This window comes from Hyaena hyaena, unplaced genomic scaffold (genome assembly GCF_003009895.1).
Source record: "Hyaena hyaena isolate Hyena2069 unplaced genomic scaffold, ASM300989v1 scaffold_99, whole genome shotgun sequence".
Classification (NCBI taxonomy): domain Eukaryota; kingdom Metazoa; phylum Chordata; class Mammalia; order Carnivora; family Hyaenidae; genus Hyaena; species Hyaena hyaena.
Genome location: NW_024080731.1, coordinates 1,013,984 through 1,039,618, shown reverse-complemented (window position 1 = coordinate 1,039,618; position 25,635 = coordinate 1,013,984). Strand labels below are relative to the sequence as shown.

The window sequence follows — 25,635 nt, the reverse complement described above, 5'->3', positions numbered from 1 at the left end:
TTTAATGGTTAATAACACTGTTGATGGCAAGAAGGGGCTATCTCCCCAAATTTTCTTTTGTGTAAAGAATCCCAATTAATAGGAGTTGGCTGGAGAGAAGCGTTTTATTACTCTAAACCCACCGCCTTGATCACAGCTCACGGGTCAAGGAAGGATATGTGATTTGAGCTAGGCCAATCAAGATTTTTTGCTTAAGAATTTAAAATGAAGTCTTTCATTCATTTTGAATGTATTTTTGTGCATCATGTAAGTTTCATTCTTCTGCTTGTTGCCACCCAGTTTGCCCAACACAATTTGTTGAAGAGACTACTTTTTTTCCATTGGATATTCAGTCCTTTGTCGAAGATGAATTGACCGTATAGTTGTGGGTCCATTTCTGTGTTTTCTATTCTGTTCCATTGATCTATGTGTCTGTTTTTATGCCAGTGCCATACTGTCTTGATGATTACAGCTCTGTAATACAGCTTGAAGTCTGGAATTGTGAGACCTCCAGCTTTGCTTTTCTTTTTTTTAAGATTTCTTTGGCTATTTGGGGTCCTTTGTGGTTCTGTACAAATACCATATGATTTCACTTACATGTGGAATTTAAGAAACAAATCAGATGAACATAGGGAAGAGGGGAAAGAGAGAGAAGGCAACGAATCATAAGAGACTCTTAATGATAGAGAACAAACTGAGGGTTGATGGAGGGGAGGTGGGGGGATGGGCTAAATGGGTGATGGGGATTAAGGAGGTCCCTTGTGGTGATGAGCACTTGGTGTCATATGTAAGTGATAAATCACTGAATTCTACTCCTGATAACAATATGATCCTATTTAACTAACTAGAATTTAAAATAAAAACTTGAAGAAAAATTTAAACTGAGATACATAGAAATTAGGAATTGCAAACTGAGATAGAAAAAATAACTCTAGGATTTTTTCCCTCAAATTTGAATTATGTAGGCATCACTTTTAAATGGGGAAAATATCATGGAATATCAGTATGATCATAACAATTTTTTTTACAATATGACATAATCATGGATAAGAATAACACTGTATTTATACCACTCTCCAGTTACAAATATAAAAAAACTGTATCATCAATAATAGTCAAATTAAGATAATAAATATTATGAGAAGAAACTGTTGTTTTGCTCCAAGTAAATCACTGAATGCTCAATGTGTTATGACGATGAACCAATTTTCCCATAACCAACCTTTAACTCGGCATGTTTGACACCATGGGTTAATGTTACTGACATCTTATGTATCCATTGTTATAAAATGACTTTGATTTAGTTCTTTTATCAGTAGCCCTCAACATTTAGAGCAGCACTGCCTGCTTGGAACTCCATTATAAACATCCAAATCCAAGGTCTTAATGAAGCACAGAAATTCATTTACAGTATTTGGTTTTAAGATGGTTGTCCAAATGATTCAGAAGGTGTTTATTTCTTAAAACATAATCATCAGCCAAACATCTCAAATATTTAAATCCAAATAAAAATAACTGAATATATCCATGTTTTTCTAAGCCTTTGCAGGTTCCAGTTAGAGCCTCATTGCTCCAGAGTAACACTGTCTATCTAGTAGAACCCTCTGAGATCCTGAAAAGTTTCTACGTCTGCACTATCTGATACAATAGCCACTGACCACATGTGGCCACAGAGTTACTTAAAATGTAGCTAATGTGACTGGTAAATTGAATATTACATTTTATTTAATTTTAACTAATTTAAATTTAAATAGCCATATGTGGCCGGCAGCTGCCGTAATGGCCAGCATAGCTGTACCGTTTGTTTTGAATACCTATCAAATGTTGGCTTTCCAAAATATTACTGGAACAACTTTTTGTATCACAAATTACTCATGCAGTTTAGTACCTTAAAACAACAAGAGTTTATTTGCTCACATAGTCAGGAATTTGAAAGTAGCTTAGCTGAATGTCTATATGAAATATTAATACTGTTAATAGTAATTATAACATAATTATATATTAATACTTTCATTAATATTTCATACAAATATTAAAACACAGTATAAAAATAGTTTTTCCCAAGTCATTTGAATCATCACAGTCTGGTTCCAAAGGCTATGTTGCTGCTGTTTCTTCTTTTTCTTCTATTCTTCTATTCTTCCTCCTCCTCCTCCTCCTCCTCCTCCTCCTCCTTCTAAATCTGGCATTTATTTATTTATTTGCTTATTTGTTTATTATTTACTACTTATTTTTAAGTAGGCTTCACATCCACTGTGGAACCCAAGACAGGGTTTGAACTCATGACCCTGAGATCAAGACCTGAGCTAAGGGTTGGACACCGAACAGACTGAGCTATCCAGCTGCCCCCCAAAAGCTATGCTTCTAATTGCTATACTATTTTGGTACTCTAAATGAGATCCCTGTTCACTATAGAATGATTTCCAAACTTCTTACCCTGACATGTCACACCTCCACAATCTAGCCCACAACAATTGTAGCTAATTCCATTACTTTAATGCTCACCGACTCTAGCCTCCCGTCCATACTCACCCGTCACCGTCTTTGTACCACCTCTCTCTGCACCTGGATGCCTTCTGAAACTGGAAAACCTCACTGACTGAGGGTGTGATCACAGAGAAACCAGCACAGGAGAAGCAGCAGGCCTCCCAACTGCCATGGTTTCATACATCTGAATTCCGAGGCTGCAGAATCCAACTTTGACAAACAATGTGATCGTTCAGACTGTTTCATAAGTGTTTATTTAGACTCTCAGCTGAAGAACAAGGAAAATGAAATTTAGTGCCGAGCTGTGTGAACACGGTCTGATTCTTGGATAATTTATTTTTTATGACAGATTCCATTTTCTGCTGCTGGCATGATTACACGGGAATACATTTGTCCACTGAGAGTACATTTGTGTCTTTTGCATGGCCGAACTCAGTGGTAGCATTTAATTTGTGCAGTATTATTCACTTATCAGCCCCAAAGACAGAACATGCTCAGAATTACTAAGTTATTGAGATGTTATTACAAGAATCAGTCTTGAGAGGCAAAAGGAACATTAGCGTGTAGCTTGAGATGTCTCATTATCTTTAAAGTGCAGATATCATCGAGATGATTAGTTTCCTGGATAAATTTAGGTTTGAAGAGGTGTGACTATGAACTCTGTCAGAAATGTTGTGTTGCAGTACTATTTATTGTGTAATGCAGTTGTTGAGAACTAAAATACGTACAGGGTGAACTTGCTGGATGTGCACTCATAGGGGCTGGTACAATCCATTGAAGAATGCTCCTCTGAGAGACATTGTCACTTATCAAGTCTAGCCAATTGTACATTGGGTGGAATGTGGTCCAATGCTGCTAGAAATTGTGATCTTAAGGGGAATCTGATACCTGGATCTCTGGATATCCACACCCTGATGTTTAAGTGTTGTTAAGTGTGGTAGGTATAATTCTAAGAATGACTCCTAATAACCCTCTTCCCTTGTAATTATTCTCCCTTAGAATGTGGATGGTATTCATTACTGGCATGAGGTATTATTACTCTCATGACAGCTATATTATATGGCAGAAGGCTGATTATCTAAGTAGTCCTAATATAATCACATACTATTCAAGAGAGAAAGCATTAGAAAGATACCACAGGCTTTTGCTAGCTTTGAAGTTATAGAAGGCTGCACTCAAGGACTGAGAAGCCTGTAGATGCTGAGAGTACTCCCAGGTTGACAGCCAGAAAGAAAATGGGGACTTCAGTCCTGTTATCACAAGGAACTAAATTCTGCCAAAGACCTGAATAAGCTTGGAAATGAATTCTTCCCTGGAGTGTTCAACAAGAGTTCCTTCTAGCCAACACTTTCATTTTAGTCTTCTGAGACCCTGAGCAGAGAACCCAACAGATCCCGGCTGACTTATTATTTACAGACTGTGAGATAGAAAAATGGGTGCTGTTTCAGTTTGCTATCTGTGTGGTAACTTATTACCCAGCAATAGAAGAGTAAGATAGGAAGCAATTAAAATTATTTTAAAATTGTTAGTAAATCAGTTAGTACACATCAATCAGAGCAGCATCAGTTTGCAAGCTCTGATATAACTAAGGTGAGCGGAGTCAGTTCAGATGGAAGGGCATTTAGTGTTCTTCCATCTTCTGATATAACAAACGATACATGATGCTTCTCACGCTCATTACTTAAAGGCATTTAACAGAAATAATCTTTTGACTTGAAATGCAAATAAAAATTGTCCATATTTTGGCTAATGGGTGAAAGCATAGGATGAAATGCAGGAATGCATTAAAAGAGATAATTTATTGGCTTTGTGGATATTATCTGTATTCCACTGTCATGTTAGGTCATTGAGGCAAGTGAAAAGGATGGAAAATTTCCTTAACATTTTTTTTTTCCTAAGAATGAACTGGGGATAGTTGTGTCCTTAAAACTCTTTACTGTCCCCCTACACAAATCAGTTTTATTTATTCTTGATCTAGAATGCGAGGATGTATCTTTAAATAGATGGCAACCAGGGGCACCTGGGTGGCTCAGTCAGTTAAGCATCTGATTTTGGCTCAGGTCATGATCTCATGGTTTATGAGTTCCAGCCCTACCTCAGAGACTCTCTGCTGTCAGCACAGACAATAGAAAAGTCACAGCCCTCCTCTACTCATGTGTACTCTCTCTCAAAAATAAATACTAAACAATTTTAATTAAAAAAATAGATGGCAACTATTTGCATCCCTAAAGTTTTCTAGCTTGAATACCATGTACTGAATATGAGAGAATTCAGATACTCCATAGGAATGAGTTTCTCTTTGGACAAACAAATTTTGGAAGATTATTCCAAGTGGCTCTGGGAATAAATTTGTTCTTGTTGCATGACCTTAAAAACAACATTCTTTGGCTAAAGTGTTTCTTAAATGTAAATATATGATTAAACAGTAAGTACCTTCTTTTGCAGCCCTTAGAAGACTCTCCTTATGTATTCAGCATAGTTAACACCAAGTGTGTTCAAGGCACTGTGTTGTGATTAGAACGCTAAGGGACAGATATGACTGAAGAGATGATAGCTATTTGCTTCAAGGATCTTACTACCTCCTTTTCTTTTCAAATTGTTCTGTTATAGTTAAAAGTGGGCATATGTGAGTTTTATTAAAGATTCTACCAAGATTTCCCCGGTATGCTCCCCCCGACCATACACACAAACAACCAATTTGAAGACAAAAGACAGTTGGACTCGCTCAGCGCCGGGTGAAAAAGCTGGGGAAATTCAGCATCTCTCCGGTATGTTTTCCCACTGCTTGCAGAGACCCTGCCCAGGGATGCTTACTGCAAGAAAGCTGGTAAACTGGATTTGCACACAAGCAAATTTAAGAGACCATTGTGCCCTCTGGCCAATAAACGTGACCAGCTATATGTTTTACCATTCACATACATTACTCTTGCTCTGGGCAAGTTCAAGTGAAGGGCAAGGCTTTTAAGAGCAGGTTAGGGTGCCGGAGAAATTTTAAGGGTAACCTGAGTAATAAATCATTACATGAAATTTTTACAAATGCAACTTCTTTGGGCTCTGGCTTAGCCCCCCCCCCCCCCCCCCCCCCATCTCACTCTTTCCAGAATACTAGGCCTTTATCTGCACAAGCCCTTCAGATGCTGAGCATCCTTCTGCTGCTCTTCCCGGGTAAAACGGCTATTCCCTATGGCCTAGGGACAAACTGTGGGGTGAGGAGGAACATTTCCTTTCATGGCACTTACAATGTCTTTAAAATCAGCCATATGTTCATGTGTAGCAACATGGATTGATCTTGAGGGTGTTATGCTGAGCGAAATAAGTCAGGCAGAGAAGGACAGATACCATATGTTTTCACGTATAGGTGGATCAGGAGGAACTTAATGGAGGACCATGGGGGAGGAGAAGGGAAAAAATAGTTGGGGAGAGGGAGGGAGGCAAACCATGAGAGACTCTTGAATGCGTAGAACAAACTGAGGGCTGATGGGGGTGGGAGAGAGGGGAAGGCGGGTGACGGGCATGGAGGAGGGCACTTGTGGGGATGAGCACTGGGTGTTATATGGAAACCAACTTGACAATAAACTATGAAACAAAAAATAAATAAATAAATAAATAAAATCAGCCATATGTTTATGCACTGGAGTCATAACAGATGTTCATTAAATAAAACAAATAACTTTAGAGACCACATGGGATTCTTAGTATCTGTTTGTAAATGCTAAACCTTACATAAAATATAACTATCACACTATCGTTGTTTCTTTGGAATTTTTCTGTTAGTTAAATAAGGCATGTGTTTAACTAACTCGTTCTCCTTTGATTGAACAGTGGTTACTCTAGGATTCTACTAGTTCTTTACTGAAGGTCCTATGTTTTATATGAAGAGTAATATAAAGTTATTTAAGATATTTTTAATACTTTCTAAAAATTGGATACATTACTTTGTAGGTATATCTCTATGATATTATTATTAACACACCATAACATCGTAACATTCCAGAAGTTACAATTCTTTGGCCACGAATTTTTTTCCTCTTCAAATTAATGAAAGGTAACAATGTGAAATTGCCTGTGGCATTTTCCTATGGTATGTTCCAATTCCTATTCCACTTTTGTCTTACTGATGGTAAAATCTGCAACTTGACCTTTCTTTGAAATTAATGGTCACACAGTAACTGTCGGTTGGGTTCTAGCAGTATCAATATTTGCTGGGCTGGAAAAATACTTTCATCTGTTTGCACATAATCTATTTTCTAGTTCTCTGAAGGTCCTGCTTATCTTTTGCAATTCATTCTGTGAGGAGGAAATTTCCAGAGCAGACTGCAAATCCATGGTGTCCTGCAGGACCAACACAGGAATCTTTCTCACGCAGTTAGACGCCAGCTGGTCACCCAGAAACTTCCTCTCCACTAGTGTCTTATGCCAATGGCATTTTATTTTCAGGCTGACGATTAATATAATATTAGTATCAGTTATAATTTTATTTGAAGAATAGTTAATTCATTTTACTTAAACCCCAATGTGTGCTTGGGCTATTAATAATTTCAAATTTCTGAATGTGCCACCAGTATAATGGACATCTTTTTTTTTCAAGTTCGTTAATAAAACTCTTGGTTGATGCTGAAAAAAAGCAAATGGTTGAAAAGCCCACTATTTTTTTTTTAAAGGCTAATTACTGTGCTCCATTGGGAAGGAGACTACCTACAGAATGTTCTTTATAGTCAGCCCTGTGGCTTCTGCACACGAACTAAATTTGTAGTAGCAGAATGTAAAAAACGTGTAGTCAGGGAAATAAAGTTTTTCAGATCTTGGAAAGAAATAGTCATTGAACTTCAATATATAAGGAAAAGAAAGGGTAAAAAAACCCACATTATATTTGAGAAATGCCTATACAGGTTTCAGGGTTTCTAGGAAACCAGGTTAGCAATTAGAATGTTGTTTGGGAACAGTGACTGTGGGCAAGGAAAGTGAAATCACCCCGATGGATATTTTATGCAGACCAGGAAAAGCACTGTTTTCTTTTTTTAAATTTTTTGATGTTTTCTTTATCTTTGAGAGACAGAGATAGAGACAGTGGAACAGGGGAGGGTCATAGAGAGAAGGAGACACAGAATCTGAAACAGGTTCTGAGCTAGCTGTCAGCACAGAGCCCAATGAAGGGCTCAAACCCACAAACTGTAAGATCATGACCTGAGCCCAAGTCAGACGCTTAACCAACTGACCCATCCAGACGCTCTGGAAAAGCACTGCTTTAATCAGCTTCTTCTCTCTCATATTTAGTACGCAAGTTCATATTTAGTGTATTGTAGGCATTTCTTATGCTGTCTCCAATCTCTCAATACATTGTCTATACTTATAAATGTTAATATTATTGATAGTTTTGCATTGAAGTTCTGATCTTGCTTTGGGGGCCATTCTGCTATTTAAAATGTCTTTGAACAGTTACACTTCTTTTCTTTTTTCTTTTTGTTTGTTTTTTAATGTTTATTTATTTTTGAGAGAGAGCGACAGAGTGCATAAAGGGAGAGAGACATGCACAGAATCCCAAGCAGGCTCCAGGCCCTGAGCTGTCAGCACAGAGCCTGACGTGGGGCTGGAACTCACCAGCTGTGAGATCATGACCTGAGCCGAAGTTGGACACACTTAACTGACTGAGCCACCCAGGAGCCCCTGTTTGTTTATTTTTAATCTCGAGAAGAGAATCATTTCCTTTCAGGCAAAAAATAAAAAGAAAAACAAAAACAAAAGAAAACAATTTGAGGAAAGTTCCTTCTTTATCCAAATGTTGGATGAGTAGGCATTCTTTGTCCTGGGATTACAGAATAAGAAATATATATAGCAATTTAGAACTTAATTTTTAACCTAATGGTAATTATCTAGAATTTAAACTTAGAACTCATACTCAATTTATGTTAACTCTGGAACAAGTTACCTATGTGGATCTACTTTTTAACTATACATTTTTGAATTGTAAGTACAAATCTGGTTCTTCTGATAAAGATTGTGCCCAAATTGACAGGTGCTAGAAGTATAAAATACATGCTGATTTCAAGGACTTAGTTAAAAAATAAAAGAAAATGCAAATATATCAAAAATCTTCTTTAAAACATTTCAGCTTGAGGGGCACCTGGGTGGCTCAGTTGGTTGGGCATCCAACTTCAGCTGAGGTCATGATCTCACAGTTATTGCATAGTTTATGCCCCATGTTGGGCTCTGTGCTGACAGCTCTGAGCCTGGAGCCTGCTTCAGATTCTGTGTCTCCCTCTCTCTCTGCTCCTCCCCTGCTCGCTCTGTGTCTTTCTCTTTCTCTCAAAAATAAATAAACGTTTAAAAACCTTTTAAAACATATAAAAAACATTTCAAGATTATATCCTGAGATGGTAATATTTTTGATATGTTAGGATAATAAAGTACATTGTGATAATCAATTTCACCTGCTTCTTTTTATTTTTACTAATATTATACGGCTAACGAAAAATTGTAAATTGTGTGCTCTCATATTTCTATAATAAGTGCTGCAAGAGTCCAGAATATGAGTCTTCCCAGCGAACATAATCCATGTGAATTTCCCTCCTCTGAGAAAACACTGGTATGGAAACCACCCTCCTCTAGTTTCTAGTGGCCAGACTGGAGGGTTTCTCCACTTTGGGCCTGACTCTGGCTGTTCATTGTGCTTGCTTTTGACCTCCAAAGTTCGACCAATACCAGGTTTCTGGGCAGCATTTCCCCATCGCTGGCTCAGTTTCCAGCCCCACCAGAAACCAGTTACCAAGGCTACCAGGCCGTACACCCAGTGGTAGTCCACAGAAAGGCTAGACTAAGGAATGAAAACAGCTTACCAGGACAGCCATTGGTCTGGGCACTAGGCAGCCCATCTTAAGAGTGGTGCTGGTCTTAGGCAAATGATCATTCCACCATACTCAAGCGATTTATAGGAAATTCAGTCCAGCTTCTGTACCTTGGACACTTGATACTCAGCTGCCTCAAACTGACACACTGAATTAGAACCAAACCAAACTGAATACAACTACTGAAAACACAAGCACTCAAGTGTTCATGGATGGACTATGACTAGAATTCTAGATTTTCTACTATTCCCGGGGATATAGGTTTTGGGAACTGGTAAACACATCATTTGTATCACAGTGATGTCTAGAATGACTCTTGTTACATTGCATGTATTTAATTATCTATCGCCATCTTTAGGGTATAAAATCTAGATGAACACAGGTGATGGGTTAGTTGATTCTTCTTGGACAAATCACAAAACATGACAAGGATACAGACTTCTGACTCCAAATGAATGGTTTTTCCCTTACATTAAACCCCTCCTTTATAAATGTCACATTAAATGGGCATAGATATATTAAGAAAATTGAAAAATAAAGGCCAAGTGAACTATAAAGATGTCCACCACACTTTTCAAGTTTTATTCAAGTTTTACTTGGTCAAGATCTTTCCTGTGGGAAAACATCCCAAAATGAAATTCACAACTTCACTTCTCATCTCTATGTGAAGGATTCCTATTTTGATCTTTTCAGCCCCCACTTGTCTTCAAAGCTCTAGCACTACATTTCTAACTGTTTTATCCATTTCCCAAAAAACCCACACACTTACATTGTACTATATATAACTAAATCATCTTCAAAGAACTTGAAAAGCAGAAAGAAAAAGAAAACTTGGTAGAAAGTATGCTAGTACATTACATCTAAAGAGAAAACAAATCCTAAGTGTGAGGCAGTATTTTGCCTGTCCTGGGTTACACACACCCTCAGGTTATTCACTTCCTTCCTTGGTCACCAACAGCTTTTCATTAATATGGCTTCCCAGGAAGCTCCTCACCTGTAATAGTGGCTGTTCCTGAGTTCAATGCTTTTGTTTTACAAAAGCTAAAGTTCCATTGCTTTCTCCATGTACAGAAATAGTTTTTTTTCAATATATATGTATTCAGCATTCACTATATTGTTATGTTCTACGCCCTGAGATTGCATGTTAAGTGGCATAAGCATGTAAGATATATATCTTATTACATAAGATAATTATATATAATTTCTAGAAAAGCAAAGAAATCAGATTCTTGACTTAGACTCACAGACCGGAAAGGCTTATCTAAGGTAATGGGATTTGAGAATGTGCAAAGGCCTTGGGGTAAAAGGAAGTACATTAATGTAAAATTGATATTTGAATAGCTCAGAACTCTGGTAATTTGTTTAGTAATTTCAATAATTGTTTAATTATTTATGGGATAAATATTGGTCTTGGGAAACCAGTCACTCTTGCCTCTATCTGATAGTCAAGAGTCTCCAGACTCTTGCAATAAATATTCCTTTTTTGTCTAATCCATGGATATTCCATAAATGCCTCAACTAGGAGGGAAACTTTTAAATTGGCCCACTGGAGGTTTTTCCCATCTAGCAAGATTATACTAAAACTCTGACACATGCTCATAGCTAAATTGTCAGGAAAGCTGTGGTTATTGTGTCAATGATTATTTCCAGGTCTACGATCACCTAATAGAGAACAGAACCAAAATGGGGCACTGGATGTGTCAAAAAGGCAGCTCAGGGAAAAGCAAAATCCAAATTGAGAAAGGAATTGTCGTTTGACACTTGCATCTTTTTTAATGTTTTATTTATTTTTGAGAGAGAGAGAGAGAGACAGCGTGAGCAGGAGAGGGACAGAATGAGAGGGAGACATAGAATCCAAAGACAGACTCCAGGCTCTGAGCTAGCCTTTAGCACAGAGCCTGACACGGGGCTCGAACCCACAAACCGCGAGATCCTGACCTGAGCCGAAGCCGGATGCTCAACCGACTGAGCCACCCAGGCACCCCATGCATCTTATTCATTAACATGAAATAGAAAAGAGAGGGAGTGTGTGATCACATTTTCATTTTATAAAGATTAGTCTTTCAATACTGGAGCTATCCAATAGGAATAGAAATATGTGAGTCACAAATATGAGCAACATTTTTCATTGTAAATTTTCTAGCAGCCACATTAAAAAGGTAAAGAGAGTCAGGTGAATCACTTATAATACTACAGTTAATATAACCCAATATAGTAACAGTATTTTAACATGTAATCAATGTAAAAAAATTATTTACTCAGTTCATCAACTTAATTCCATGCTATCCTAAAATATTAAGGTGAATTGTTAAAACTTCCAATTGCAAAGGAAAAGTTTATTATTATTTTTTAAAAATTTTATGGAAAACAGCTTGACAACTTCCATTTCCCTCTAATAAGATTATAGTTCAGAATGTATTATGTTTATTTCTATGAATATGTTTTCTTATTGATGAACTCCTGCATAAATAAGAGATAATGGATACTTCATGAAGAAATCCTCTACGTCATTATCCAGATCATTTCCACTAAACTAAAAACAGTATTGCATTCAGTAATGTAATATTTTACTTGTTGGTGCCTCCCTGCAACCTAATAAAACAAAACACAATGGAAACTTCTTTTTTAAACATCTTCACTGATCAAAGACCATAGAACCAGACATTTTTAAGGTGGCTTATTTCTTATAAAAATGTAGGGCTTTTTAAAATGTGAAAACCCAAAGGGCAGAAATAAAGGTATTTGAATTTCTCTAAATTCAAACATAGTTCATTTGATCACTAATTCTATCAGTGTCTGAAAAGAATCTTATGAATAGATACTGTAATTATCCCATTTTACAGGTGAGGAAACTGGGTGAGAGACATATTTTTTTATTTAACAATTTTTAACGTTTATTTATTTTTGAGACAGAGAGAGACAGAGCATGAGCTGGGGAGGGGCAGAGAGAGAGGGAGACACAGAATCTGAAACAGGCTCCAGCCTCTGAGCTGTCAGCACAGAGCCCGATGAGGAGCTTGAACCTACAGACCGCGAGATCATGACCTGACCCGAAGTCTGATGCTTAACTGACTGAGCCCCCCAGCCGCCCCATAGACATATTTTTAGCAAGGCTCTAATATTACCTTGAATGTATTTACAAATTGAATCCTGAGAATATTTGTATTACTACTGCTATAATGAACTTATTATAATGGCAGTGTCATTCCAGCAGCTGACATTTATTCCAGCTTTCTGATTGCTACACATTGTTCTAAGTGCTTTACAGATCTAAACTCAACCCTCCAACAGCCCTACTGGTACGTACCCTCACTAGCTCTCTTTTCTAAATGAGGAAACTAAAAGGTAAATCCTTTTTTAAAATTTATTTTTAAAAAGAGAGGGGGTGAGAGTGAGAGGGGAAGGAGGAGAGAGGGAGGGAGAGAGAATCATGAGATCTCATGAACTGTGAGATCATGACCTGAGCCAAAACCAAGAGCTGGATGCTTAGCTCCAGCTTAGCACCAGACTGAGCCACTCTGGTGCCCTTCATTAAAACCCCTTTTAAACTTTTAGCTCTAAAATATGTTAAAGCAGAATAATTTTTTGGTAGTACTTAATTTTATAAAAGAGATTATAAAACTCCCTTTAAAATTAGAAATTTCCCAAAATACTTTGGGTTCCAGCCCCAGTAAATAGAATGCATATTTGGATGACATTAGTAGATTTTTTCAAAACTTTTTAATGTTTATTTTTGAGAGACAGAGTGTGAGTGGGGGAGGGGCAGAGAGAGATACACGTGGAATCCAAAGCAGGTTCCAGGCTCTGAGCTGTCAGCACAGAGCCTGATGTGGGGTTTGAGCTCACGAACTGCGAGATCATGACCTGAGCCGAAGTGGGAAGATCAACTGACTGAGCCACCCAGGCACCCCATTATATGGAGGGTTTTGTTTTTTTTTAAAGTTTATTTATTTGTATTGAGAGAGACAGAGTGCATGAGCAGGGGAGGAGCAGAGAGAGGGCAGAGGGAGAGTCCCCAGTAAGGTCCACCTGGCCAGTGTGAAAAGCCCCACATGGGACTCCAACCCACTAAACCATGAGATCATGACCTGAGCCAAAATCAAGAGTTGGACACTTTGCTTTTTCTTTTTTTCCTTTTGAGAGTATTTATTTATTTATTTATTTACTTATTTATTTATTTTTATCTAAATCCAAAATGGTTAACATATAGTGTAATAACGATTTCAGGTATAGAATTTAGTGATTCATTACTTACATACAACACCCAATGCTCATTCCAAAAGTTTCCCTCCTTAATGCCCATCACCTATTTAGCCCATCCCCTCAACCAACACCTCTCCAGCAAACCTCAATTTGTTCTCTGTATTTAAGAGTCTTTTATGGTTGGGTGCCTGCGTGGCTTTGTCAGTTAAGCGGCAACTCTTGATTTCGGCTCAGGTTATGATCTCATGGTTTGTGAGTTTGAGCCCCACATGGCGCTCTGTGTTGACAGCACGGAGCCTGCTTTGGATTCTCTGTCTCTCTCTCTGCCAACCTCCCCCCACCACTCCAAAAAATTAAAAGAAAAAGAATCTCTTATGGTTTGTCTAAGAGTTGGATGCTTAACCAACTAAGCCACCCAGGCGCAGAGAGAGACACCGTCACTCTCTGCCCCTTCCACGAGCTTTTTCTCTTGCTCTCAGAATAAGTATTTTAGAAAATCGAGGGTTTAATGAAATATAAACAAAGAAACACTTAATATGTTGATTTAAGTAATATCAATATATTTTATATTAATTCTTATTTTATAATCAAATACTTGATTAGTCAGTTTTCTAAAAAAATACTCACTGAATAAATTTCATTTTAAAAAATATTTCTAGTACCCTCCGTTTATTTATTTATTAAAAGCTATGTGGTTCTTTCTATGAGGTATATAAAGTAAAATTTTGCACACATCCCTGTAGATGGCATATTTATAGTACAAGCAACATTTTAAAGCTTGCCACGTTGGGTGCATGGTTATTCAGTTTTTCCTCATACACAGACACCACACCTTGTCGTCAATAAATAATTCCACTTTAATGGCAAAGTAATAATTTAGACAGATACAGGGTGCACATTTGCAAAAAAATATATGCAAGCTGGTTTACAAGCTAGAGGAACAATAAACCAATAGAAAATACATCATCCAGTTAAGTCCATTGACACCAAGTACTTATTGTCGGGGCTTTACAAAGACTACAAAACTTTTCAGATGATTTATTTCACTGTTTCTGCCTATTTACATGATATGTTACATCAAAAATGTACAAAATATAAAATGTATACAGACAAATGTTTCACAAACTAGTTTAAGTTGTAAACTAGGTGAACCTACTGGGATGTATTGCAGGAATTGCTGTGTATGATCATGTTTGGACTGTGTTTCTCGAAATGGCAGGGAAAGATTCGCAATTGTTTTAGATCACGTATTATACAAGGGCAACTAGTCACTCATCCAGCTACATATAGTGACGTTTCAGAACAGCTTTGATCCACGTTTGAGGCTTCAAAGTCAGCGTGACACTTCTATGTGCATAAATTCAGTTCAGATTTCCCTTAGGGCAATAGCACCGTGTAGGACCTAGAGACTCAGACACACTCTGAAAACTGCACAGATGTCTTGTGTTGTTATTGTTCTAGAGCAACTGACCCACGGGTGGTCACAGAGAGTAGCACCAATTGCACCTCCTGAAAGCAACATATTGTCACGTGCTTAGGACAAGTCTACACCATGGCCTAGCCCTTTGGTTCTAAAATCTTAAAACCCGTCCTGTGTGTGGTGGAAACTTCTCCAATGATTCCCATCAGTTTTCATGCACTCTCTTTAAAGCCTGCCACAACAGATGCACTTTCGGACGTTTTTCTTTTCCAAATATGTATTGGCTTCATGAACAGTTTTGAAGCATGCTCACTCTAGCACTGATAGCTCCTGCATAGTCATAACAACTGTTAAGTACAGGACAAACACACCGGATAATAACAGCTTCGAGGGTTTGCATTCTGTATTTGTTTGCAATGCACAGGAAATCTCAGCAAGCGAAACACCGCTTAACACCAACGGGATAAAATACATTTTCGTGTGTGTTGGTTTGGGTTTGTGCAAGTTTTTAAAATGATTATTTACAATACCTACCCAGTAGACTGTGCAAATCTAACCTTCATTTACAGTATAAACGCTTCCTCTTCCACAGTGACTACACTGCTTCAGTGTTCTTTAATGCTGAATTTCTCATGTACGATAACAGCAATCGAAACATGCTCAAAACTAAGAGTAAGAGTAATAATAAAAATAAGAAAAGGAATCGGGGAAGAAAGCCGGATCGTTGTGCTCATGTTACATCTAGTGCTTCCAGCGGTGCTGGCTAAGAATTCTGAATCTCCCTCCTTCTAAAACTCTTTTGCCTAGAACTGGATGGAGTTCAGCCACATGTCTTTGCTTTTAAGTGACGGTCAAAGAGGGTTTCCGGGTTACTTGAACGTTTTGGAGGAAAGGCAATCTAAACACGCAAGGTAAAAATACTGATTTTTTTTCTCCTATCCAATTCTTCCAAAAAAAAAAAAAAAAAAAAACAAAAAACCCAACCAAAGAAGATAAATAGAGATGAGGCTACTGTGTTAACTGGTGTTGCTTGGTTGTAAATGAAAAGACAGTGGAAATTACCAGTGGTTTAGGATTTAAACCAGCCGTTAAACGGTTGTAGAAATCTGTTTTAAGGCAGTGAGACAGCACCATAGGAAATGTTCCTTCCTTCACTGAAAAGGCTCAAACGAACAAAGCCCTAAAAAAGCCTTTTGTCAGTGTTGACGAATAATTGGTATAAAACTCTTGTTAAGGGAGTGGGCAGGTGGTTTGAAAAGACCACTGTGGTAAAAACAACCTTATAAAACCTGTGACTCATACACGGAAAAGTTGGCGGAGCACATCGTGTGAACGCGGCGGTTAGGGCTCACATTGGCACGTTTCCACCTTGCCGCAGTAGTGTTTCCCGGCGGGGGCACTATTCCCTTTGTGCTGACGGAGGGCTGGCCTCTCGGCTGCGGTTTGGCATGGGGTGAGCGCACCACACGGGCACTACTGGAGCCCTGGGACGGGCACCATGTGGCCCAAAGGAGGCTGGACGGAGAAGGGGCCCTGTCTGGGGAGGGCGGCCCCTCGGAGGAAAGGAAAGGAGGAGCCAAAAAAACAAAAAACAAAACAAAAAAAAAAAGGTCTGCACTGTAAACTTTTAAAGAGGAGAAAAATAAAGTCCAGCCTGGCTATCCCATGTGCAATCTATTGGGTTGCCCTGTCGTTAGGGTCCTTTCCAGTTGAGCGGTGGAGCCGTGCGTCACTTCATGGATATAAAAACGCCTAGAAACCAAATAAAGTTAAGCTCCCATTGCAATTTAGCATCTTGGCGGTTCAGACTCAGTTCAGCTGCCTCCTTGGAGACCACAACTCTGGGTCAGGGCCCCTGACAGGGTGCTTTCATACTGGCAGTGGTTTAGTGAAAATACTTTCCTTTTTAAACATTTTGAAAAAGCATTAGTCTTTTCCCCTAACTGTTTTCACCCTCTAGAGAGTAGATTCGAGAGATGAATCTAAAATGTCTTCTTGGTGGCTGGTGCTATCGCTGTCACAGCTTTGTGTGCCCGAGTAATTGGCTGCTTCTTGGAGTTTCATTAGCATATTCATCTGAAGAAAGAAAAAGAGACATCGATGTAGGCAGCGATGCAGTGAGTGAGCCAGCCCCATAAAACACACGGCCCTGAGCCACACTGAGGCACCGTCTCACGCCATCCAAGTGAAACGGGAAAGCAATCTGAGATTTTTATTAGTTGCCTCCAGCTCCTACACGGTTTCTCCCAAACATGGCTACACCACCAAACCATAAGTACACAATAGGGCCTCTAGATAGCTCTTTTATTTGGGGTTGTGAATGAATACTGTTCCAGCAAGGGCGACTGGGAAGGAAACTGTATCACAGCTGGACATCTGGGCTCTCTGCTGGAGAGTATGCCAAGCTGCCCAGCTTCCTGGCGGGGAGAAGCAGAAAAGCACTGAATGGCAACTGAAAGTCGTGAATGTTCATACACACGCAGACGCACACACTGGCGCACACACGCGCTCCCCTGAGAGGAGGGAGGACGGAGTGGAATGAAGCCAGCTGCTGCACTCCAGCACACCATCTGCTGTCCAGGAGCTGACCTCGAAGGAGGTGAGTGAATGAAGCCGACCATGAGTGTCTGAGAGGGAAAAGGAAAGGAACCCTGACAAGTTTCTGTTGTTGTTGCAATTTCTGGCTAAACTGTGATTGATAGATCACGGAAACCAAGAGCCGCCTTCTGGAACAACAGCAGCTGTCTCAGGTCTCTCAGCTGACGGGACAATGGTAATATTTGTTCCAGTAAAAGGGGCATATGTGTGAAAGCACCCGGGGAGAAAGACAGCTCGCATTTCCATGTCTTACAGAATAAAAGGCAGCCACCTTGCTTGGCTTTTGATAAGATCGGCAGATCCACTGTTGGAGACAAAAGAAAAACTGTTTAAAAGCGAATTGTGGATAGACTGTGCAACAATTTTAGAAAGTGCCGAAAAACTGGCACCTGTCTTCATGAAAGGAATGGACTTGTTTTTTTTTTTTTTTCGTCGAGGGATTCTATATGTTGTAATCATCTTTATATTGTTTAATGCATACTAATGCATTAAACACTCTTATAAAGTCATCAAGTTGTTCTTTTTTTTCCCAACCTAGAGAAATAGAAAATATGATCCAACAGAAAAGAAAAATCTAAGAAAAAGGATTCCTTAGTGATATGTTAGGCTGTGCATGCTTGTGGGCTTGGTGTAAAATGTGTGTTCAATAAATGCTTCTGAAATAAGTGATAAACTGATAATCACCAATTTTAGCAAGCAGGCCTTTCTCACAAAGAAGCTACGGCTTATAGCATATTTTCAAGTCATTTAAATGTTCTTCAGGACAATATTTGTAAACATAATTGTTAGTCTAACTCTCTGAATTTATTCAATCAGCTATATACAGATATGAAAGTAGTGACAACCTCTCAAATCCAATAAGGCAAAAAGCCAAATGTCTCCATCAACACATCCTTTCTCTGTCTCCCTCTCTCTCACCCACACACCCCAACCTGCATGCACATTCATGCTGTCTCTCGCCTTTCTGGTGTCAATTCCTTCCTCATCAGTCGCCGGCTGTATGTTCAAGCATTTGGGTGAAGATAATTTGTAAAACGCAATTGCGAGTTGAGTGTCCTCCTGATTTACTAAGAGTACAAATTGTAAATGAGGTCTCTTTAAAGGGTTATGATTCTATCTCAGTCATAAATGCCTCAAATCACTTGAATGCTGAATGCTGTAAAAGTTTTATGATATAATAGAAGTGTTATTAAAGTCTTAATCTTTGAAAATTGTGCCACACAGTAAATACATTTTATTAGAGTAAGTTCCAAGGCTCAGATCCATAAGAAATGTACGCAAGGGATTTACTTTGCTTTCTCATAGTGCTGCTCTGTGCCTTCAAGTCAAAGGAGATTACAAGAGGGGGCAAGGTTACATAGGATCCAGTAGTCATGGGGATAAATCATTATTATCTGCACCAGAATGTCCCTCCTCTCCTCTGCCTTCTCCATAGTCATAATGCCCTTGGTCAGGTCCTTATCACCCCTGCTATTCACAAATATGCTGGGCTCTCAGTCCTGTCTCGTTTAATCTGTCTTCTGTTCTGTTACCAAAGTGATCTTTATAACCTGCAAATCTAGCTTCAGGTAAGTTAAGTGTCCTGCCCAAATACCTTTGGTAACTCCTCATTATCTGTGCGATAAACTTTTGGATTCCTACAAAGATAAAAAAGACACAGCATAATGTAGCAATTGCAGACTATTGTAGCTTTAATTGCTCTTGCCCCTTTTGTTCTAATCTTACCAATCTGCATATAGCTTCCTAAGCTCATCATTTTTATTATGCTGTTCCACATTTCCCCTGCTACTTCCTTAAATTTGGATGTTCTCCAGCTAACCACATGATGAACTTCTATTCATCCTTCCAGATGCAACTCAAATATCTCCTTCTCTATGAAGCTTGCTTCTAATCACTTCCTCAATGGACTCACACCTTCACCTAGCATGTGACTACAGTTGTTTAACTGTAATTGATGTAAGTAGATATCTCTTTCCACTAATGGACTATGAGCTTCTTGGGATCAGAAATGATATTTATGTCCTGACCATCGGGTCTTAGCCCTGAGTACATACGTACTCAGACTTACTGACGTATGAATGAGTTTGTTACTAATGAAGTATGAATGAATAAAATACTGGGAGATGCACCAAAAACCTGAATCCTTGTTCATATCTAAAAATATATTTCTGACACTAAATAGTGGATTATTCCCAAAAACTTTTTATTTACATTGGACTGGAAATATATTTTACTCGATGTCAGTGATTATAGAACTACAACAAAATAAAAGCAGATCGAGAGAATATTTTTTATCAGAAAATACCTGATCAAAGATTTACTTTTAGTAAGTCTTCTGCTATTTAACATTTCATAATCCCTTGTTTCTTAAGATGTTTGGTTGAGCAGCTGTTTACGAATCAGATTTTTTTTAACCCCGATTTTCCCTCAGTATGGGAGATTCTGGACCTCTTTTCCACAATAGAAGACAAGAACATTCAGAGCCAGGGAAGAGTGCTCGATGGGTTTAGCTGATGAGGAGTGTGGGAACTGGGAAAGTTGAGGGCATAACTTACTCTACAGTGTAATTCTCAAAACAAATGCTATAAAACCTCTCCTTACTGCAACAAACACAGTCTATAAATGCTACAAATGTAAGACAAGTAATAAAAAAATTCATATGTAATAACCCACACTTGTACTCTAAAGCTTATATTTACTCTGTTAAATTTTAACCATTCTATCAGCAATTAATTAGTGTATGCTCACAATTATGTTGGATCCAAACCAATCCCTCCACCACTGTTGATTTCAAGCTATGTACAAGCTGAAGGGCCAGCTACCTGTTATAAATATACAAGTCTAGGTCCTTAAGAATTTTATGATCTAGAGCAAAAGTCCAAGATAGGAAGTCCTATATAGGAGTTCCCTGGACTCTAAGCAGGTCTATGAATATACTTCCATGATTCTATGGAACCCTTTGAAATAGTATGTAAAATTTTCTGTGGTAAGTGCATTTTGCTGGGGAAAAGATCTTAAAAATCTCTGAGGTTGTTCACGTGTAACCCCCAAAATGCTAAGAATGGCCATCTGGGATGATAACGTTGTATATGTATTGGGGTTGAGGATATAGGAATTTTCCATAAAATATCAAGTCATTTTATGTTTTTGGGTAGAATCATAGGTTATGATTTTTAATCATTTTCTTCTTTGTTCATTTGTTTTAAGTAGCATAATGGCTTTTATTTCAGTATCTTTTCTTTCTGTATTGAATGTGCAAGTCACGTGATTTCTTTAGAATGGTAAGCTAATAAACCCACTACGTTTCACACCAATCTATACACATTCATCTACAAACATAAAAAATAAATACATAAAAATAAAATATTTTTCTAATAACACCCTTTACTTAATATTTTCAGAGTACTCATACTTTGGAGTTTTACTGATATAAGTCCTACACAATTGTGAATTAGGCAGGACAGGGAGAATCAGGGAGAATAAATTTGCTTTGATTTCCAGGTCAGTTTATTCTTCTCTACTATAGGCAACAAAAGACTAATTCCAAATTCAGTCAAACTAGTTGATATATGTAAAATATTCTTTAGTTCTCCAAGTGTACATTAGATTCTTTTCTTTCCTTTTTTAAATTTAAACACAAATTTCAGTTTTCTCTTAAATACCTAGTGAGTTGAGTCTGTAATGTTGAAGATATATTAATTTATTTACACAATTTTATGCATACTAAGATAAAAATTATGGTCACAGACTATAACCTGATTTTAGTGTTTCTTGACTTTTAAGCATACAGGTTTGGTCTTTAAAAATTTCACCCAGTGAAAGCAGGCCAAAGACAAGAGTTAAAACTGAACATCTATATCAGAACAGTCCCCAATACTACCTCAGATAACTATATCTTTGATACAAATGACTGAATATTCATTGCTGTACCCTGTAATTAAGCTTATATTAGAAGAATCACACATCAGTTTCTTACCAGGGGATCCCCTTCCGTGTCACTTTGTGGAATGTGCTTTGAGGTTGTGGCTTCCTTTGTGGATATGCAGCCCTCATACCCAACATCTTCTGGTCGCAACTGAAGTAATGCTGGACCGTCCTGAGGCAGAGATGCTGAGCTCCATGGGTATGTGTCGAGCACCCACTTTGAGGGGTCTTCCCAAGGTGCCCGTTTCCCATACATCTAAAAAATAATCGCCATACTTAGTAAACATAAAATATATTTCTATTCAGTAAAACAAGTTATCACTAACAGGTGAATTCCTTTGTATGCTGAGTTCTCAGGGGACTTTCAAGGGGACTGTGTCCATATTCAATTTTCCAGATTATAAATATATGTCTGTATACATAGCTCTTTAAGTTTGAAGGAGAAACAAAGCTGATCATCTGGGATCGGTGGTCAGCACTTAAGGGAGGATTATTTCAAATGCATATAAAAAACACTGCCCACATTTATCTTTATTAGTAATTTTGTAAACCAAAAGAAAACTCGCAGCTGAGAAAGAAACATTCCAGTGAGGGAGAACTGAAACAAGGCGAGTTCTCTACTAAAGTGCACTTTGGAAGATAATAAAATAAGAGACTTTTTCTCTGTCGACCTCATTCTACTGAAGCTTTCTTTGAAAATAAGAATGCTTTCTCTGATAGTCATTTTCTTTGGATTAATTTTCTCTAATAATCTCATTGCTCCCTGTAAAACCTCTTTTCAGATGCTTACTTCTAAGGCCAGTGGTAAAAGAAGAGAAAAATGGGGAATGGAAGTATCAATGTTGTCAGGACTCAAGTGGAGGCAGAGTCAGTAAGAAAGAGATGATACATTCTGGCTGAAGTACTGGCAATGGATCTGAGGGGAGGAGATGAATACAAGATATGCCAAAAGTTTCTTAAGCTGGAAGAAAAAATGAAGCCATTAAGAAGAGCACACTGAAGAGACAGAGGTAGAGGGGACTTTGTAAACAATACAAGGCCACAGGGGGACAGAAATAAAAGCCAAAATGATGAGAAGACGGCAGTAATATGGGCAAACTGGTCTCTGATATACTTCCCTTTCTCCTCGACCTGCTCTAATGAGGACAATCCTGGTTACCAGCTGCATATTTGGTTCCAGATAGCAAACTGTGAGGTGTTCTATATGGCTTATTGTGGTTCAGTTAGACAAAAACAAAATGGTGGACATTGATACCATACAAAGCACATGGATTGCTTTTGAATTATCTTTTGGGTTTCTCTTGGAGGAACTATGTGAGGTTCTCTCAAGCATTCTTGCTTGAAAGAGACAGAGAGAGAGAGACAGAGAGAGAGAGAGACAGAGAGAGAGAGAGAAGAAGGAGGAGGAGGAGGAGGAGGAGGAGGAGGCGGCGGCGGCGGCGGCGGCAGCCAGGTCCTGATATCTGTGTATTTCCTGGGAGATGATGGCAGGAGTAGCAATCCTAGATTTTTTTTTTATAGTTCTCTTGTTTTGGAGCAAAAGTTTTCTCTCAGTTAAAATCCTGCTTTAGACAGCTGTAAGACATAGCTTGCTATACAACTTAAGCCAATTGAAGGAAAACTTATACTTCCTGGAAAGTAAATGTTACAAAAAGAATATCAAAGTCTAGAATCAACTGATGCCAGTCTTTTAAAAAAAAAAAAAAAAAAAAAAAAAAAAAAAAAAAAAAAAAAGAATCACCAAGGGCAGCAAAATTGGAGGTGGCCAATAAAATGACAAATAGATCCAATTCTATATTCCAGAGTAAAATAGATACTATAGAAAAATTATTGAAAGAAGATATAGTTAAGTATTTAGAATACAATAAATTGATTATTGACATTTCAGGAAAGGTAGAATCACCAGAATAAAAATCAGAATCCATTGTATCATGCGTGTGTTTTTCCCCCCAAATAGAACATCTGGCAGAGAGTATCCCCATATGGTTCCCCATCAAAGCATTCATTTAAAGGAGATTTTTCCACTCCTCTCAACTCAGATTTTGACTTTCACAATCAGGCTTTGTTGTTTCACCTCTTGCTCCAATTCAAGGTTTTGATTCCAAGGAAATGGTGCATAACACATGTGATTCCCTTTCTTCTTGCTCTTAGAGAAAACATATATATGGACCGCCCCAGGAATATTACCTGCCAGGGGATTTCTGGGTGAGCATATCCTTTAGTAACAATGAGAACTGTCTATCCACCAAACGGTTTTACTCTCTTATCTCTCCATTGTGCTAGATTTTCCCCTTAGCTCCCTATATCATGGTTGATTTAGCATTCACACTAACCTATTACTGAACATCTAGGCCCACAGAAAGAAACAGGACATTTCTATCTCTCTTCAAAAATCATTTTGAGGGGCATCTGGGTGGCTCATTTGGTTAGGGACCAACTCTTGATTTTGGCTCAGGTCATGATCTCATGGTTCATGAGTTTTAGCCCACACTGGGCTCTCAACTGACAGTGCTGAGCCTGCTTGGGACTCTCTCTCCCTGCCCCTCCCCTACTTGTGTGCATGCATGCTTGTATGCACGCACATTCTCTCTCTCTCTCTCTCTCTCTCTCTCAAAATAAATAAGTAAACTAAAAAAATTATATGTTTGAAATATCTCTCAATTTTAGTCTGGGTAACATATTATTCTAATGGTTATACTTTTGCCTAAATGGAAGCTGTATAAAATTATAATTTTCAGGATAGTGTTTTATAAATAATATTGATTTAAATATTTAAAGGGGCGCCTGGGTGGCTTAGTCGGTTAAGTGTCCGACTTTCGCTTGGGTCATGATCTCACAGTTCGTGGGTTCGAGCCCCGCATCGGGCTCTGTGCTGACTGCCAGCTCAGAGCCTGGAGCCTGTTTCAGTCTGTGACTCCCTCTCTCTCTGACCCTCCCCTGCTCACGCTGTCTCTCTCTCTCTCTTAAAAATAAAAAAAAAAAATAAATAAATATTTAAAAAAAGAGCTAATGCACTTTTTTAAAGTTTATTTATTTTGAGAGAGAGACAGCATGACTGGGGGAGGGGCAGGCAGAGATGGAGAGAGAGAATTGCAAGGAGGCTCTGCAGCATCCAAATGGAGCCTGACACGGAGCTTGAATCCACAAAATCCCGAGATCATGAGCTGAGCAGGAACCAAGAGTCAGATGCTTGGTCGACTGAGCCACCCAGGTGGCCTAGGACTTATGCACTTTTAAAAAATGAGATCTAAGGAAGCCCAGTAGTTTTAGGTATTACTGTTTTTGAGTTTGTGAAAGCTTCTTTTTCCTTATATGTATTAGCAAACAAATGCAAAATAAAGAGAATTTGGCATATAAAGGCTTGGATGATAGCTTATTAATACTGAAGCTATATGAAGAAAACATATAATTCATTTAGATATTAGTTTTCAAAACTATGACTTCCAGAATATTATCATTTTCACATTATTTTTTTTTGCATAGATGATTGAAATTGAGAGACTCACATCTTAGGCTAATAGTTTTAGTGAATCCAGAAAAGTGATATATTATACTTAAAAAACAAACATTTGGTATAGTCTTTTATTTTGTTGGAACCACTGACTGGGGCGAGATAGGCTAATACTCTTAAAATATGAAAATGGATTACTTAAATCTGCAATGAAACCAGTTGATAGCATTCTCTGGATTATTATCTCTGAAATCCTCAGAAATCCACATAATATTCACCATGTTCACCAGAACCATCATGGTGGTTCCAACTACTGCCAGACTGTTCTGGTAGGTAAGGAGAGCATGCCGGGAAAGGAAGGGGAAGGAAGGAGACACAACCACTGCTTTTTTCGATGGTAAAATATTTAACACAGCACTGTAGATGACAAAATGTGAAAAGCACGAAGTATATCTTAGTTCTAGTAGTGGTATGGTAACCAGAAATAGAGATGTTTAAGCAAAAAAGTCTTGAACTTTTGCTGAGTTGCTGAAAAGATTTAGCCCATCCTTTGCTCACATCTCGTATGGTTTGCCTCCCTCTCTTTTCGTTTTTACAATAAATTGGATGATTATGCAACAAAAATCTTAAAGATTCCAACTTGAGTTTTATACTTCTACAATTTCATGAAATTTCAACTCTAGTTTAAGGAAACAGCATACGTTGTTGAAGAAAGAGAATTTTCTTATTAG

At 38.2% G+C, this 25,635-nt stretch overlaps 1 protein-coding gene across 1 annotated transcript in view; it reads right to left on the bottom strand.

Annotated features, from left to right (window-relative positions):
- Window positions 1-14,350: 14,350 nt before the first annotated feature.
- NAV3 (neuron navigator 3) overlaps window positions 14,351-25,635 on the bottom strand; it is a 366,296-nt gene continuing 355,011 nt past the window's right edge. Inside the window, exons 36-37 of the mRNA XM_039235544.1 lie at window positions 21,506-21,709; window positions 14,351-17,007 (exon numbers count right to left, since the gene is read on the bottom strand). Of these exons, the coding sequence (XP_039091475.1) occupies window positions 16,888-17,007; window positions 21,506-21,709 (324 nt within the window). The 3' untranslated portion in view covers window positions 14,351-16,887. The remainder of the gene's footprint in view (window positions 17,008-21,505; window positions 21,710-25,635) is intronic.